Source organism: Prionailurus viverrinus, chromosome C2 (assembly GCF_022837055.1).
Source record: "Prionailurus viverrinus isolate Anna chromosome C2, UM_Priviv_1.0, whole genome shotgun sequence".
In the NCBI taxonomy this organism is placed as follows: Eukaryota; Metazoa; Chordata; class Mammalia; order Carnivora; family Felidae; genus Prionailurus; species Prionailurus viverrinus.
In genome coordinates, this window is record NC_062569.1 from 117,943,109 (window position 1) to 117,962,324 (window position 19,216).

The following is a 19,216-nucleotide window of genomic DNA, read 5'->3' on the forward strand; positions in this document are numbered from 1 at the left end:
AAAGGACATATCCTATAAGGGTTTAGTGTTCAAAATATATAACGAACTTATATAAGTTAACACAAAATAACAAATAATCCAATTAAAATGGGCAGAAGACATGAACAGACATCTCTTCAAAAAATACATCCAGATGGCCAACAGACACATGGAAAGATGCTCAACATCACTCATCACAGGGAAATGCAAATCAAAACTACAATGAGATATCACCCCACACCTGTCACAATGGCTAAAATCAAAAACACAAGAAACAACAGGTGTTGGCGAGAATGTGGACAAAAAGGAACACTCATGCACTACTGGTGGGAATGCAAAAACAGTATGGAGTTTCCTCAAAAAATAAAAATAGAACTACCCTATGATCCAGTAATTACATCACTGTGTATAACCAAAAAAATACAAAACACTAATTCAAAGGTATACATGCACCCCTATATTTATTGAAGCATTATTTATAATAGTCAAACCATGGAAGCAGCCCAAATGTCCATAGATAGATAGGGAATGGATAAAGATGCGGTGTGTGTGTGTATGTATATATATATATATATATATATATACATACACACACAATGGAATATATACAATGGTATATATATATATATATATACATATATATATATATACACACACAATGGAATATTTAGCCATAAAATAAATGAAAGCTTGTCATTTGCACCAACAGGGATAGAGTTAGAGAGTATAATGTTAAGTGAAATCAGTCAGAGAAGGATAAATACCATATGATCTCACTCATATGTGAAATTTAAGGAACAAAACAAACAAGCAAAGAAAAAAAAAAAAGAGAGAGAGAGAGAGAGACAAACCAAGAAACAGACTCTTAACTTAGAGAACAAATTGATGGTTTCCCAGAGGGAAGGTGGGTAGGGGGATGGGGATTAAAGAGCACACTTATCATGATAAAATAGTAATAGTAATAATAATAATAATAATAATAATAATAATAATAATAATTAACAAAGAAAGAAAAGATAGACATAATACTAATTTGCTCAATAATTAGGGGTTAATTTTTTAAATGGCAAACCAGGTAATAGAATATATCAAACTTACTGACAATGAAATACATTCAAGAGATATACTGCTAAGAGAAAAAAAGGCTATACAGTGATGTTATAAATAATCCTATACATAATCCTGATCTAATAACATATTCATTCATAGGTATGTATAATAGGTATGTAGAAAAAAATCTGGAAGAATTAACTGACAAAGTTACAAGTGTTCTCTATGGGTGGCAGAATTATGGATGACTTTATTCCTTTTTATTGCTTTGTTTTGAAATTTTTATAGTGTGAGCATGTGTTACTTATATAAACATGAATTTTAAAATGCTTTAAAATTGTTATCAAATTGGACAGAGGTATGCCACCTTATAAACAGTGGCCATCTATTTTCTCAGAATAAGTAAGAGTATTTTAATGTTAAAGGATATGTTTCCTTTGGGGGAAGATATAATTGACAGCATGAAGAGAGGTGATTTCTATTTATTTGCAAATCAACATAGCACAATGTGGGAAACAAAGATAAAAAGGAAAAAAGAAAAGAAAAAAAAGTTACTCACTCGTGTTGTATAAGCAGCTTCTGGGTCATCTTCTAGAACACGTGAAAGTCCAAAATCAGAAACCTTACACACCAAATTACTGTTGATCAAAATGTTACGAGCAGCAAGGTCTCGGTGAACATAACCCATATCTGAGAGGTACTTCATGCCAGATGCTATCCCTCGAAGCATCCCCACTAGCTGGATGACCGTAAACTGGGCATCGTGTTTCTGAGAAGTATTTCAAATATACAATTAAGATGTGTTGCTCTTTCTTAAAGATAAATCTTGGTTACAATCTCACACACTGAATTGTAAGAAGACTGATTATATACATTTTAGTTCCAAGCACCCCAGCCTCACAAGCAATGTGAATAAACAGAAATAAGGCTAAAACAAAATAGCATAGTAGCTGCATCACTAAATAGTTCATAACAAGAAGGACCCTAAATATTCTTTGACTTCAGGTTCAAAACCATAGCTTTCATGGTCTTTATGTGACATACAAACTCCTCAGAAATTTTAAACTCAGGAACCACAAAATGAAATGAGTCTTGGGGCTATTTTAGTTTTACATATTTGTTTGATTGAGTGTTCATTCTTCCTTCTAGTTTTCCAGATATTTTATTAATTGCTTCAAATAAGGTAGATGTTAAATTTTTAAATCATCATAATTCTTTCAGAATTGGTCAAAGATATTTACTGAGTATTTGTTTTTCTACTCAATCTTCAGTTATAGTTCATAAAATGGAAAACAACAAAACACAAGTCAGAGTCCTGTATTTAGAAAAACTTCCAATTTACTTTGATTAAAATAGAAATACAAGGGGAACTGGGCTTAAGCATCCTACTCTTGATTTCATCTCAGGTCATGATCTCACAGTTGGTGGGGTCGGGCTCTGCACTGACAGCATGGAGCCTCTTCGAGATTCTTTGTCTACCTTTCTCTCTGCCCCTCCCCAGCTCGCTCACTCTCTCTCTCTCTCTCTCAAAAATGAATAAACTTAAAAAAACATAAATACATGATTTATATGATAGGTAAACAAATACACATACATACATATGTAAATATGTGCATAAATGCATGTATAGATAAGTAGCTATAAAATTCCATGTTTAGTTATATATACACAATAACATTTTAAAAGAATATGTATTATAATGGTTTCTATGACCTGATTTGAAGAATATTTGTTTTTGAAATGCTTGTGAAAATAATTGCTGATAAAACTGTGTTTGCCTTGGAGTGCCTGGGTAGCTCAGTAGTTTAAACGGCCAACTCTTGATTTTGGCTGAGGTCATGATCTCGCCATTAGTGAGTTTGAGCCCCACATTGGGCACTGTACTGACAGTGTGGAGTCCGTTTAGGATTCTCTCCCCACCTCCCCGCTTTTACCCCATGTGTACACGCATTCTCTCTTTCTCTCTGTCTCTCTCAAAAATAAATAAACATTAAAAAATTGTTTGCCTCATGAATATTAAAATAAGGAATGCAATTTCTCATTTATAGAAAATTTAGAATTCTCTTCTATGATAATGAATCATCCTATTCTATCTATCTAATATCTATCTATCTATCGTCTCTCTCTCTCTCTACCCATCTCTATTCTATAGCGCTGAATTCCTTTTTTAATTTTATTTAAAAACACTTTTTAAGTTTATTTATTTCTTTTTGAGAAATAGCATGGGCAGGGGAGGGGCAGAGAGAGAGAGAGAGAGGGAGGGAGAGAGAGAGAGAATGAGAGAGGATCCCAAGCAGGCTCTGCACTATCAACACAGAGCCTGATGAGGGGATCAAACTCACTAACTGAGACATCATGACCTCAGCCAAAACCAAGAGTCAGACGCTTAACCGACTGAGCCACTCAGGCACCCTACTATAGTGCTGAAAGCATATTGAGGACAGAGTATATGTCTTTTTTAATCCCTGCAGTCACTGGTGATTGGCAGTGCCTTGTTTTCCATAATTTTTTTGCATTTCTTTGAACAAATTTTTACTGAAGTAACTTAAAAAAAAGTTTCTAAGTTTAAATATTTAAAAAATAGATATGGATGCACATCTATTACCAAAATGTGTCTCTGGTGCTTGCTTCAGCAGCACATATACCAAAATGGTATCTCTGAATTAAGACTGCTTTGGCATTGTAACACTTGCTCATTTTCTGAGACCAAAGCTCTATGTGAGCGAGACATGTTCTTCCTATAGCAGTCTGAGGTTATTTTAAGTGAAGACAAGAGAATATTTGTCTTATATCAGTGTTATTTGTGTCTTACTAAAAGTCTTTTTTAATTTTTATTTTAGCCAATGTGAATCTTGGCAGTACAAAAAGCTGAAGCAGATGGCATAGATTTGTTTTACAAATATAAGCCATTAACCTTGGACACTACAAGATAAAGATGCAATTTTAGTCTTCCTCTTACTATTTAGACCCCCCAAATTTCAGTTCCACTTTAAACTTTGTTATCTAATTGCTGGCAAGATATGAGAGGTTGCCTCTAACATCTTTAGCATTCATTCCACATTTATGCATATGTGTATATAGATAGATAGGGATAAGAGATATATGAATATATACAAAATCTTCTACTTACACGTAAGAAACTGTCCAAGGAACCATTCTCCATGTATTCTGTGACAATCATAACTGGTTTACCTGGATATATGATAAATAACAAACAAATATCATGCAATGAATATATATAGAATACACTATGATACACCTGATGAATTAAAAAATGTAAACTATCTTCCCAGTTTTAACAAAGAAACATTTTTCAATAGAAAATAAAACTAAAAAAAAAAAAAGATTGGTTTTCAGAACAAGGGCCTATAACCTATGATATCTAAATTGGCTTATTTGGCATGGCTCTTTGTGAACCTCATATACCCCTTTTATTCCCTTTAACTGCATCTCAGCTGATCTACAAAATCAAGTATTTCTGCTTTCCACCCCTAGATAGAGCCAGGATTTCCACAATCATTTGTATTTTCTACAGATATTTATAGAACTATGGACTAAGTGCTCCTTTTTATGCTGGTTAGAGCAAGTAAATCAAAGTTCCCATCTTCATGGATCCTACATATGATTTTCATAAAACAATTAAGACTAATAATTATAACTTTTAAAATCTGTATAATTAACGTATTAAAAATTATAAAATCCATGTTTAAATGGAAAATAAAATTAAAATTGTTGTTGGCAGTAACTTATAATAACCATTTTAGAAATATGTGGATTTAAATGCCATTATACCTTTTAATGAGCATTTAAATGTATTTATATGGTCTTATTGTATGCACTTTGCTGGTTTAATTGTTTTATATATGATAACTTATTATTATCATTTCCATTTTACACATGAGAAAACTGAGATAGAGGGTAATTAACTTACCCAATGTCATACAACTAATAAGTAATAAAATCAAAAGTAGTGACCTGAACAGAGTATGCTGTTACTTTTGGAAATTTATGCTGTGGGAAACATTTAAAATATGAGAAAGTGTTAGATACAAAAGTGCTAAGTATATTTATATAGAGATTCACAAATAGAATATATGTTAAGCCATGGGTAATAATTTAATACGATCGCTGGGTGTTAATTCTATGGATTATTTTGAATTAAAATGATAACTCTGAAGACTAGCATTTTACATTATTGTTACACTTTAATATCATGTGAACAAAGCTGAAAATATACTCTATATACGTTATGATAACAACTTGGAAAATAAGTAACGCAAAATGAACTTTTAAAAAAAAAAAGAAATACGGAAGATGGATTTTTTTTATATATGGGAAACACTAGTAAATTTTTTGCATAGTTAGCATTACATATATATATATGTATATGTATGTATATGTATTATATGTATATATGTATGTATATACATATGTATGTATATGTATATATATTATATATATGTATATATATTATATATATATTATATACATACATTATATCACGTCATCTTCACATCATCCTATGCTTTAGTAACATATATTATTCCCATTTTATGATGCCCTCAACCAAAAGCATAGTGGATTTAAGAAACTGGCTGAGGTTACATAATTAGCTAGTTCTCTAGCAAATCCTTAACATGGCTGTCTCTGATATCAAAGCCTACACTGTTACTACAATATAATTATCTTCCTTTATTTTTTCTGTAATATTGTTTTAAATATAATTCCATTCTATTACAAAAAGAAGGCAAATTATTTGTCTTCCATGTCAGGAGAACCTGAATCAAGTCTTGAGTGAGCACTGCTGAAAGACTTTGAGCAAATTGCTCTTTAACAAATATCGATGCATCCCTAATACAGAGTACACTTTTAAGCTTTCCTCATACGTTCCTTCTATATCATGAAAGTTAGTTTGCCATTCTGGTGATAGAAAATAGCGTTCTTTGCTTGCTTTCTCCTTTCATAGGTAAAAACTCTTAACTCACACTGGTTATGAATTATGGCTTGGTATCATGTAGGTTATACTTGTTATATTTAGCATTTGAATGCATCCCAAGCTGTATGTCTTATTTAATGAGAGGTAAAATATATTTAAATTCTATAATTTTTAGATAATTTTTATATAGGTAACAATCAATTGATATACCAATCTATCCTCCATTAAGATACTGATTTAGTTATATATTTTGGGTAACACATCATATATATCTTGTTAATCTGGTAAATGTCTGAAAAGCCATTTATCCGAAGGCTTAAGCCTCCATAACTTGCTTCTTCAAAATTCTAATTAAGCGCGGATTTGACAATATTCAAGACAAAAAGGAAGATTCAACATTTCCTTGGAAACTTCTATCTCTCTTGAACTGATAAATCCACTGCCTGAAGACTGATCCCAGAGACTGACCCGAAATTAAAAGAATGGATGAACAAACAAATAAATGAACGAAGGAATGAATGAAATCTTTCACAGGCATGTTCTCCATAAATCACTATAATCACTATAATTTTCTATGTTCTTGCCTTAATACAATTCTGTGAAGAATAATATGCCTGCAAAATTCAATGCATACATTAAGTGTAGTCATAGATAGTTTGCCTCATACAGCCAACTGTCAATTACAGTGGCCAGTTACTGTGTTTTTGTACTACCTAGACCTTTGCTTATCACTCGTTTCCTTCTGGCTCCCAGCCTATGACCATTTCATTTCTTGTTAGCATGTCTAGTGGAATGTTTGGCAAGGGAAATAAAAGTAGCTGAAAAATCAAACCAGTCAATTAAGCCAAAGCCCCATGACCATTCAGAAATCAGATCAGGCTGTATTTAGCTCTAAACTTTAGGTATTTGTAAACACATCAGTTAAGATGGGCAAGTCTGAAAATATGCTTTACATTAAGTTCAAAGATGCAGCAAACCCAAACGTACAGACAAAGAATAAACAAAATCACAAATATTCTACCTTGGAAAGCCTTAATTTTTAACTTTTTCTTTTTTTTTTTTTTTAAGTGTCTAAGTGTCTATTCTGCCTTAGTTTCACTTGTGCTTTTGATTATATAAATAGGGTTAAAGGAAAAGAAACTCTCCATGACAGTGGTGAGAACTAGTTCTAACATGTATTAAATACAGCTGGAAATCATAAAATATCAGCTCATCCGTACATGGATGCAATGTATTTCTATCCAAGTTTGCATGCTCTTTCATATGTATTTTCAAGAGCTTGTATCATTCGCCGCCCTCAGAAATTCTAAAATGCATCTGAGTATCCATACTAAACTCACCAAAATTATTGCGGGATAACTGGCTGAAGTGAAACTCCAATAAAAATGAGCAAAGCAAATTGTGCAGAGGAATTTTGCTTTTGTTCCTCAATTGATTCTTGAGTGTAGATAAAATTATGACCTTTTATAATTAAAGGGTTACAGGAAACAAATCAGTCTGTTACAGTCAGTTGGTTCATTTCCTCAACTATCCCCAGTGGCTCAGATATATTACTAATCATGAACCACTGTTTGATGACAGAAGAAATGTGATTTTGAAAACTAAGATTTCCATGTTCAGCACCATGTATTCCAACCACAACTTTCTAATCACATTTTCTATAAAAAGAAGAGCCGGAAAATGTAATAAATATACAGCCATACATGAGATTTTTATTTCAACTATCAAATAAATATTGGCTTTAGATTAAAATGTTTTCATTATAACATAAAAAGTATTTATCAATGATTGAAATATTAAAAATTACTGGAGTGCCTGACTGGCTCAGTGCGTAGAGCACGCGACTCTTGACCTTGAGGTTGTAAATTCAAGATCCACGTTGGATGTAGAGATTACTTAAAAAAATAAAATTAAAAATAATTATTGAAATTTAATTCATTTTCAAAAGAAATGCTATTAATTCCTATTACCGGTAACTGTATCTCACATACTCTATGTCTCATTTTCAAAAGACTTAAACATACTCTAAACACAGGAGTATGGTTTATAAAATCAAAACTTTGACCTTAGCAGCCTGCACTCATTGTTAGTATCATGGAGCTAGAATCAAGGAGGAAGCCAGAAAGCATACACAGGAGAAGGAAAAATAAAAAAAATTAAAAAACTGACAAATACACTTCATTATTCCCAGGAAAAAAGACTAGAATCACTTTTGATTAGAAAGAAAATGTTTCGGTTTTAGATTTTCATGTACTATGTCTGACTGAGAGAGATATTGCGATGACCTAGAGTGTTTTTCTGTGGTTTCCCATTATCATATAAAACTACAGGGTAATCTTTTCCAAATTCAATTTTAATCAAGACATTATTCATTTCCAAAATGACCCCTATTACATCCACTGGTCTAGGAGTTAATGAGGGCAGGAACCAACTCCATGTTGGTTATGTTCTAAAACTAGCACCTAGCAGAGTGCCAGTTAAAATTGATAATCTTTGGGGCACCTGGGTGGCTCAGTTGGTTAAGCGATTGACTTAACCTTCGACTTCGGCGAAGCGATCATGAGGTCATGATCTCATGGTTTGTGAGTTCTAGCCCCGCGTGGGGCTCTGTGCTGAGAGCTCAGAGACTGGAGCCTGCTTCAGATTCTGTGTCTCCCTCTCTCTGTGCCTCTTCCCCCACTTGCACTCTGTCTCTCTCTTTCTCAAAAATAAATAAACATTTTAAAAAATTGATCATCTCATGTCTATCATTTCAGGGTGTCTAAGGACAATCTCTTTCTTAAAAATCAGGCTAAGAAACACTTTCTCCCAAGTCTTCCTAAACAACCATGCTCCATCAATCTCAGTACGCTGAATGCTTTACATTCAACTGACTTTACGTTTTTAAAATTTATTTGTGCTTAATTTGAAACAAAATTTAATACTTTCAAAGACAGGAACAGATAAAAGTACAGCATAGGCAACGTGGTCAATAATATGCCGTACATTTAAAACAAATATATCATTGTACATCAACTGTACTTAAATTAAAAAAGACAAGAGCAATATTTCTACTCTCCCTTTGAATACAAAGCTTATTTGCATAAGTACAACAATAATTAATAAATATAGTACTCTGAATGTGCTCAGTCTGATTTTATAAGGGCAGCTTAGCATTTCCCTTTTCAGGCTTTCTACCTTTTATTTATTTTCTTGTTTAACTATAGAAATTAAGGCCTTAGGTATATTAATGAATTAAAGTGGTAATAGTAGCATTCTCACTTCTACTTTAAAATAAATGTGTTTATGTTTTAGTACTAAATATGATGTTTGTAGGCTTGTTTGTTTTTGTTTTGGGGTTTTCACATTTATCAAACATACATATTTTCTATGTAGGATGTGCTAAGAAAACTTTTTAAACTAAGGTGTTTATTTTCTACATCCATCGAGATTGGCTTTTTCTTTTCTATTAATGTGAGTTTCCAGAACGATTAAATAGTAAACCAACTTTGACTTCTTGGAATAAACCAAACTTGAGAATTATATAGTATCTTTTATGATACATTGTTAGCTATGGCTTTACAATTACTCGAGTGTTACTGAGTTTTTGTTCATGAATTACAGTTGTTTTCCTCTCTGAAAATATTATTGTATGCTTTGGTATCAAGATATCATTAACCTCATGAAATAGGGGTGGGGTTTTTTTCCTCACTTTCTGCAAGAATTTGTGTATGACTAGAATTACTCAGACAGTTATTAAGTAAGTATATAATTATAGCTCTTCTTTAGGAGAGTTATTGTATATTTAAACTAGTGCTCTTTAAAAGTCAGTCTTTGGGAACATGTGTCATGCTCTAACAAATGTTGTTAAGTTGCATTTAACCTTTCAAAAATATCATAAGTTCATACTATTTAAATGGGGAAAATAGACAACAACATATTTTTTTGTAATTCAAATGTGGCCAATATAACCAAAAGATATAAATGGGCAATGTTGGAAAAATAAAGAAAGTTCTTAAGCATGTAAAAATAGCATTCCCTGTCTTATGTTTTTCTCCAATATATTCAGCAAATATTTTCCTAATTTTGTTGCTGTGGACATTAAGACAGAGAGGCACCCGACTCCTTTCTCAGATTAGTCATGAACGCATGAGAACTTGGGTTACCAGAGTTTAACAAACTACTTCTACAAATTATTAATAAAATAAATATAACACATATATGGACTATCTTAAATACTACAGGGAGTTAGTACCCTTAAGATAAGTACAGAAGAAAACTCTTAGAGAGAAGCAAACAGGACAAAGCAAGAATTTGACATCGTCACCACAGAATGATGTCTTATTTCAGCGATATTTTTTTTTATCATATATGCAGGAGATAGAAAAGAACAAACAAATGACTAAGCTTTTGGTGGAAGGTGGATGCTCATACCAGCATAGAAATGTTTTAATTATGAGAAATTGTCCTAATGTTCTGCTCACTGTATTCCTTAATGATGCAAAGTTATAGTTAAATTGCATTATTATTTTTTTTAATTTTCAGAAAATAATCCCTCTCCAAATACAAAAACACATCAACCTTATCTAGTATAATTCCTTTTATTTCACTGGATGAATAGTGGCCAATGGAGGTCTTCTTGGAGTATCAACATCATTTGACTAATGGTGTGATGGCAGAAATATCAAACATTTGCTAAAAACAAGTTCCATCTTTTTGAACTCCAGCTAAAATTGATAACACATGTTAGTACCAAGTTCTGAGCAGAGACTGTGCCCCCAGCTTTCTGCTACTTTGAAGATCAGAGACTCTCTCACCTTCTCTTGTTTAAGACCATCAGGCTCAAAACGTATCATTAAAATTGTTTATGGCTCAATTCAAATAAATGAAAATATAATGATTGAATAAAGGGCTTTCTCTAAAAGACTTGAAAATGATACATTATAACAGACCTAGTGTTTCAAGCATATAATTAATAGCAGTAGTTTAAAAAATTATCATTGAGCAAAAAAGGGAATTGTTTCAAGAATTTTTTTTTTCTACACAGCCAAGATTAACTGATAAAATCTCAAGCTTACCAGAAGTGGTAATTTAGATTTTCATGGCTCTATTTCACTTAACAATGTATTCCTACATAATCTTATTTGATCTTTAAAGTATCTGGAAATAGTGAAGTAGAACTGCTCTTCCAAATTACAGGTGAAGAAAATGAGTCCCTGTGACTGGTTTGATTCACCAACGGTCTCACAACCAGTTGGGTTGAGTCAAAACTAAAACTCTGAACCTCTGATTCTTTTTTTTAAAGTTTGTTTGTTTGTTTGTTTACAGAGCACACACACAATCAGGGGAGGGGGAGAGAAAGAATCCCAAGCAGGCTCCATGCTGTCAGCACAGACTGTTGGTTGAGTATCTGACTCTTGGTTTCAGCTCAGGTCAGGCCCGAAACCAAGAGTCAGATGCTCAACCAACTGAGATACCCAGGTGCCCCTGATCCTCTGAGTCTTAATCCAGATACTGATATAATTGTTTTTTTTTTCCTTAAAACACAGGTTTGTTTATTAAATTATAAGCTCTACATCACTCTTGGGGTGTGTGTGTGTGTGTGTGTGTGTGTGTGTGTGTGTGTATGTTTCTAAACTTTGCAATTGGATTGTTTTAATAGTCATATATTCTCAGGGAACAAAGAAAATAACAGGAGTGGATGAATAACTTCTGGTGATAAAATTGCCTTATTTATATGTTAAATGCAACATATTAACTTTATTCTAAGGACTGCTGTTTCCTCTCCGATGTTATAGGGTACCAGACTTAGAGGTTTTAAATATGCCACTAAGAGAGTTCAAAATCTAATTCTAGGTCTGCTACCCTATTATGTTCACACTATATGAGATGACTGGGATCTGTATAGTCAGATTTGGCAGCCTCTTACATGCTTATATGACCAGGGAGATATATCAAATTTAGAACTTTAACCCTAAGAATAGGCAGTTGTAATCCATATTAGAATGTTACAGAATCAGACTTGAATAAGGTATTTAATAGATAATACCTGTGGTTTTTAAAGTCTTTTTTTCCTCAATGCAACTTTTTTTTTTTTTTGCATTTTGGTCTTGGGGATTGTTTTATGATTCTCTTTGTCAACTGACCATAGTTCATATTTGATTATTTCATTTTTATATTTCAAGAAATCCTGCCATAATAATTATGGTTTAATATTGCTCATCATTCAGTAAATGAATTTATAGGTAACATCTAGTAAAATGTAACAAATTAGTTTCAATAATACATAACACTGGAAATCAAAAAATCAATTTACATTTGATAAAATATAAGACCCAATCAATGAATGTAAATTTAAACCTAATATTTAGTTTGTCATTTTTATCTCATTTTTTTCTTAGGTGTAGGTGTTGAAGTTAGGTGATAATTCTGCCCATGCTAAAATATAACGATTTTTTCCATCACTCTCTGAGCGATACATGCAATTACACAACTGCACTTCATGCATTCAATTTAAGAACAAACACTGAAGAAAGACCTATAGGAAGAAGATGTTGCTCTGTTCCTCATTCAATCAATCAATCAATCAATCAATCAGTGTCTTTATTCCTTGACATTGGTAAATTAAGTATCCAGCATGATCCAGGTTCTATTTTAGTCACTGATTATAAGTAACGTGGATTCTTGCCCTTTATGAGTGTTTACATTTTGTTTTAGATGTTAAGGGTTATTAATCTCCAGGAAATTACTCTCCAGAAAAATGTTGAAGCTTGAGGGACTCTTTGGTATGATCAAATTATTAGGGAAAATTAAAAAAAAAATCAAGATACAAAAGAATAAGTAGAAGACAAGATGAAAATTAGAAACCCATTTTTGTTCATGGTTGGGGACAGAGGTGAAACCAACAGACCAAGTTCCCAATGCCATCTCTGGCACTTTCTAATTAGACAAGCGACTTGCTCTTTGTAGTTATTGTTTGTTCAAATGTAAAATGGAATTATTGTATCTAACTCACAGGGTAGTAGTGAGAATGAAATGATGTCCATAGTACACTTTCGGGCACATAACAGTGAATGCATAAAGAAAACCTTATGAAAACTGGGTTAAAAGAAAAATGGTTACGTAAGTACAAATGCATTTCCTCCTTAGTGGGGCTCAAGATCTGGACAACCAGTTGGTGAGGATGCTATAAAGGAGACTAAATGGCTAATTGACTATTAAAACATTAAGTTGTATGGTCTGGCCCTGGAGGAACAAAGGATCCCAATCCTTACTACTACTGTGTTTTTATCATTACTTAAAAAAAATTAAAACAAGGTCTTCATCAGAAAATATTTCAGTGTTATTACTAGTATGGCCTAATTTTTAGGAGCATGAAGGGAAAAAATGCTTCTTACAACACTTAATGTGGGCTTACAGTTTATGGTTAAATTCTACATTGCTCAGTTCTTAATCCCATTTATTATATTACAAACTCTAAAGGAAACCAAAGTACATTTCAATTATGCCATGCTCTTGTGAGAAAGGAACTGCCTTTTTAGTCACACCAAGATGAGAATAGGTATTAGTCCCATTTGGAAAGTGCTCCATGTAATGTTAAAGAAAAATATCATTGTGAAAAATTTAATGTGTAATGTCTGTTGGTAACCATAGAATATGTAAATGTGGTGCCAATGAATTATCCCCTAAAGGATGCCAAATTTCCTGCCATATGTTGTCTTTCGCTCTAAGTAGTTTGCTGCCAATTTAGCTTATTCTTCATCCTGTGCTCCAAAATCTCGAGGAAAAAAAAATCCTAGAGCATTCTCAAGAGGTTTTCATTGGTATTGGAGCCAAAAATCACATATCTGCCTCACGGGATTCCTTTTGAGTCTGGCTGGAGAAACTATCATGGAAATAAGTTCAGATCTCTATCATGGGCTGTGAGCCAGAGTTTCCCCAGACCAGTCAAAAATCCATCTGGGACTCTAGATTAGAATTATTTGAAATCCACAGAGAACCAGGAAAAGGCCTTGGGTCTAATGTGATCCCACTCTTTACAGCTCAGAAGTATTCCCCAAACCCCCATAATTTCCCTAAAGCCAGGGGGGTAAAGATTTGGAAGTTTAACTAAAACTGGTGAACAGTAAAAGAAAAAGCAGCTAGCTGGGAGTTCCGCAATTCCTGTCAAAACTGAGTCATCGTTTTGCCTTGCTAGTCCACGTAACAGAGACTTCTCCACAATTCACTTAACTGCCTTTTCATCAGTGTGTCTTAATGTGGTCCTTTCTTTTTAGCTCTTAATTTTTTTTTCAATTTTTAAGGATGTAGAGTAGTACTTTCAATATAATACTAAAGGCCTTTGCTTTCTTGTTGAAGAAAGACATGGCAACCCCAAATAGTCTCTGTGAGGACTGACATAGCTATGAAAAAAATGTCAAAATTCTGAAATGATTGAGTTAGGGTTTAAACAACCTCTGCTCAACATAGGCAAAAGTCAATCTTTTGGCTTGACTTACTTTTAGTAACAACTCCCTCCAATCGAATGATGTTGGGATGGTCAAATTGTCCCATAATGCTTGCTTCTCCCAGGAAGTCTCTCCTCTGCTTTTCTGTGTAGCCCACTTTCAGGGTCTTGATGGCCACTGAAATTTCTTTTTTTGAAGGGAGTTTTAAGCGACCGCTGCACACCTCTCCAAATTCACCTGTTAGTATAACAAGACGACAACAAAAGGTAAGGAGTTATATAATAAAAATATTATCAGCAGATAATAGATTTTCAGATATTATTAGCAGATAATAAGAGATAATAAACTGTTCCCTGTCAGTAATTCCATTCAAAGTATTTACACCTTTGACCTGCAAGATATACACTTAGATCTCCAACTTAATTGAGAACATGATAATTGGAGACTCCCTAAGAAACCCCAGAACATCCAGAACCAAGTAGGAAATGGACCTTGTGAGTAGCCTCATACATTTTGAAGTACCACACTGTGAACAATATAATATGAAAGAGCAGGAGGAAAGTAGGAAGGCTAAAACAGGGTTTTAGCTCCTTGTTCTCATAGCCACCATCTCCTCAGGTTAATCAACAGACCGACATAGATATTATCGGTTGAGCAATGGATTAAATTTCAGATGTTTCTAGTAATTCTGTTATTAATAAGAGGACCAATTTAGCTATATACTCAGACTCTCTGAAAATGAGAACAGAAGCATCTGCTACCAATTCATTTTATTGGAGTATTGGCATGTTGCATTATTGACATACGAGTTGTAAAGTTCTCTGAGCTTCTGGAAGGAAGATGAATATACTATTTTCAAAAAAAGGTAGCATATTTTTTCTACAGAATCACTGTAAATATTTTCAAAGTCTTCAATAAAAAATCTTGTTTTAAATGTACAATTAATCCAGAATCTACTGAATTTGGAATGTTGGTGACATTTAAATAGTCTAATCCTACTGGTATAAAATTGCCTAGAACTAGTTTGGGCACTATCTTCATATATATTGTTATTGAGAAGATTTACCCATAACTCTTTCATCCTATTTTGAACTTCCTGAGAGCAGAGGCCCTTTACATTCATTTCTCTGTCCCACTGCTTGTCATGGTAATTGCCACAAAGTAGTACCACGCATAGAATGCTCCTTGTTCAGAGAGGAATTCCTAATATTGTGCAGATTACTAGATCTGATTTGTACAACACTTTAAAAAATGTTTTTTAATACCAAGTGAGAGATTTTTCTGAAAAGGATTAATTGCATAATTCATTGTTAGGCTGTCTGTGGAATGGCAGAGGATTCTTGGTCCAATCTTCTCACTGTGAGTTTTTGTACAAGCTCCATGCCCCATGGCTCAGCCAGAGAGAAGCTGTCAAGAAGTGAGATGCTTCTTCTCTATATTTTGTTCAAGCAAGTGGTTCAACCCACAAAAGCAGCAGGTTGTCCTATTGATTTACCAGCTGCATTACTACAAATGACTTGCTTCTCTCCAGGAAGCTCTAAACTTCCCCAGACTTGACCCCTTTCTCAGGAATCCACTTTTGTCACTGTTTCAAAACCATGACTTATGCTGTAACTTGTCAAAGTCACATAAGGTCCAAAAGCAGTTATTTATACATTTTAAAAATAAATACCCATCAGTTGGCAACACTATGACTGATACTGAAAAACACAGAGTTATAATGCTAAATAAGGCAGGTCTAATTTCTTCCCTTTGAAGGAATACAGAGAAGATAGCAGTATCTGTGGCTAGAGTGTTCTTTAGGATTATAGGGAGAATCAGGGGTAGAGCTTGAGAACATTGATTGATCTTTTGAAATCCAAGGAAGAATATGTCATTATAGAGTGTGAACATTAGGAGAACTGTAATGCAAAGTAAATCATTGTTAGAATCTATAAGCAATACTAAGACTTCCTTTCCTTATACTGGGCTATTGGAGCATTGCCAGAGAGCTCCAGTTCATGCTGCATAAACATTAACTTTGAGCAAACCATAAGAAAGCATCCATAAATACATTTCTATTTTCTTTTTTTTTTTTTTAATTTTTTTTTTCAACGTTTATTTATTTTTGGGACAGAGAGAGACAGAGCATGAACGGGGGAGGGGCAGAGAGAGAGGGAGACACAGAATCGGACCAGAGCCCGACGCGGGGCTCGAACTCACAGACCGCGAGATTGTGACCTGGCTGAAGTCGGACGCTTAACCGACTGCGCCACCCAGGCACCCCTACATTTCTATTTTCTGAAAGAAAGTTCTGCCGTTATCATGAGTCAATATGCTGGAATGGACCATGTATTAAATTTTGATGTTATCACCACTTATTCAATGTGACAAGTCACTTGTCAGTAGATTGCAGGACAGATAATACAGTGCTGTAGGACACAGAATGGATTCTAGGGCCTAATTGCCTCTGTCACTTACTGTGATTTTGAACTGGCATCTTTTTAAAAAATATTTATTTATTTATTTTGAGAGAGAGAGCGTGCATGTGTGTGGGGGAGGGGCAGAGAGAGGGAGGGAGGGAGAGAATCCCAAGCAGGCTCCAGGCTCATGAACCTTCATATCATGACCTGAACTGAAATCAACAGTTGGATGCTCAACTGACTGAGCCAATCAGGTGCCCCTTGAACCAATGTCTTAACCTCTCTGTACCTTTCTCTCCTTATCTATAACATGGGAACACCAATTGCATCTAACTCATGAGGGTTTTTTTGTAATTAAATGAATTAATGTACGTAAAGATGCATAGTGTAATCTATGTGTTAGCCACTATTTTCTTCTTTGAGTTCAGACCCACCTTAAGAAGGATAAACTATCTATCTACTGCTAAAGAGTTAGATCACATTGAAGAGTGAATACAAAAGTGCTTTTTAAAATGTCAAGTTCTGTATTAATGTTAAGAAGAGATGGTTGTGATGATGATGGTGATAACAGGGTTAATGTCATGCTGGACAAGTATTTGTAAAGGGCAGCATTTTGTAAAAGTCCTTCACTGGAGAGATCAGAGGAAGAGTTCAAATTTCAAGTGGGTCAATTAGCGTTCCTTTCCTTCTCAAGGAAATATCTGACATATGTAAATGTATATCTACCTTCAAAATTCAGAAAATGTTTCAGTAATGCTAATTTTTAAAAACCCCCAAACTCTGAAATGTGATTATTTCATCCGATAAATACTAGAAATGGTCACCAAGATGTTATACTAAACATAGAAATGTTAAACATTAATTCATTTATCTTCCTAATCAACAACTGTGTTGGAAAAATTAACAAATTTGGGCAAATGCAATGCCCGATCTTTCCACCTAGCCAAATTTTACATGGTCTTACTCAATTTGCTCTGAACCTATAAGAAAACACACACACACACACACACACACACACACAAACACAAAAAACAAAAACCTTAGATCCTGTCATTTCTAAGTAAAAGCACAACTATAAGATCACTTGGACAGCACTGCTTGATAGTTTAATCCAATAACTGCAGTAGTTTTCATTTGTCCTTTGAAATGAAGTATGTTTTATGGGACTGGGTACACTATATTCAGATTTAAGATGCACAACACAAAATTGTTCAAAATAAAATTTCCTACACTCATTTCATCTAAAATAGAAGAAAAAATCTACTTGTGTTTAAGTAGAATGATACTCTTCCCTCGCTTCACATTCCATTCTCCTACTCTTTTAATAAAAGAAGCATAATGAAAATACATATTGAACAATTTTGATGTGTCAGCTAAGCACTGGTCATAAATTATCTCAATTAATCCTCACAAAAATGTTAGAAGAAGGCACTAGTGTAATTATCAGTGTCTAATATGGAGTTTGAAGTTGGAAAAAAAAAGATTCAAATTTTGGTTTCCCAACGAATAACCATGTGCCTATAGGCCATTCAGATTTTTAGATCTTGTTTTCTCATCAAGAGAAATGGAGACAATAACTATGTAAAATTAAATACCATGTGAATGCCTAGCATAGAATAGGAGTTAAATATATTCTACTTTCAGAAATTTTCAGTATTTAATCCTGAAATACTGGTTGGATTGAAGAATAAAACTGGGAATTTTAGTCATTGTGCATTCCATTATTAAGAAATTTACTACTTTGAGAAGGTTAATTTGTGGCTTAATTTTAATTTTGTTATTTAAATTTGTTATTTGTTATTTGGTATAATTCTTCTGATTATCCAATGTATAAATGAGAGTTTCTGTTATTCTTGTTTTTCTGTATGAAACCTCTGACAGAAAATTAGAGAATTAGCCCACACAAATAGGGTCTTTCTTCATATTTGACTGTGAAAGTTCTGTCATTGACCACAAGATTCAGCCTTGTAACAATGGAAGATAACTGCTAATCATTTTAGTATAATTATTAATTTTTTATGCACAACATTACTTTCAAAATTTTTAAAGGATATAGGAAATGAGTAAGTGTATAAATGCAAGAAGGCTTGCCATGAATAGGTTGTTATTGGAGTAGTTGTGGAAATGGGTAGTATTATACTATACTATCCATTATACTATTAGACAATTTCAGCTACTTTTGTAGATATTTTATATTTTGCAAAAGAAAATGTTAAGAAAAATTGAAAGCTTTCAAAATTTTGATTTCATATTCCACCCTTGAAAGGCTAATCAAGACAGACTAGAATTGGATGCACACAATATTATACTGAAATCTTCCAGGAGAAGAATAATCGACCTTGAAGATATACTTGTTTGCAAACAAAACAGGCATAGTTTTATTGTCCTTAGGAAAAGGAAAATAAGGAAAATGAGGATATTGG

General features: G+C 33.5%; 1 protein-coding gene across 6 annotated transcripts in view; it reads right to left on the reverse strand.

The window, feature by feature from the left end:
* The window catches only part of EPHA3 (EPH receptor A3), a 356,643-nt gene that overhangs the window by 40,936 nt on the left and 296,491 nt on the right, over nt 1-19,216 (reverse strand). For all 6 annotated transcript variants that reach the window (XM_047875913.1, XM_047875912.1, XM_047875916.1 and 3 more), the window contains 3 exons: nt 14,443-14,628; nt 4,160-4,221; nt 1,589-1,798 (listed from right to left, as the gene is read on the reverse strand). In XM_047875913.1, coding sequence (XP_047731869.1) covers nt 1,589-1,798; nt 4,160-4,221; nt 14,443-14,628 — 458 coding nt within the window. The remainder of the gene's footprint in view (nt 1-1,588; nt 1,799-4,159; nt 4,222-14,442; nt 14,629-19,216) is intronic.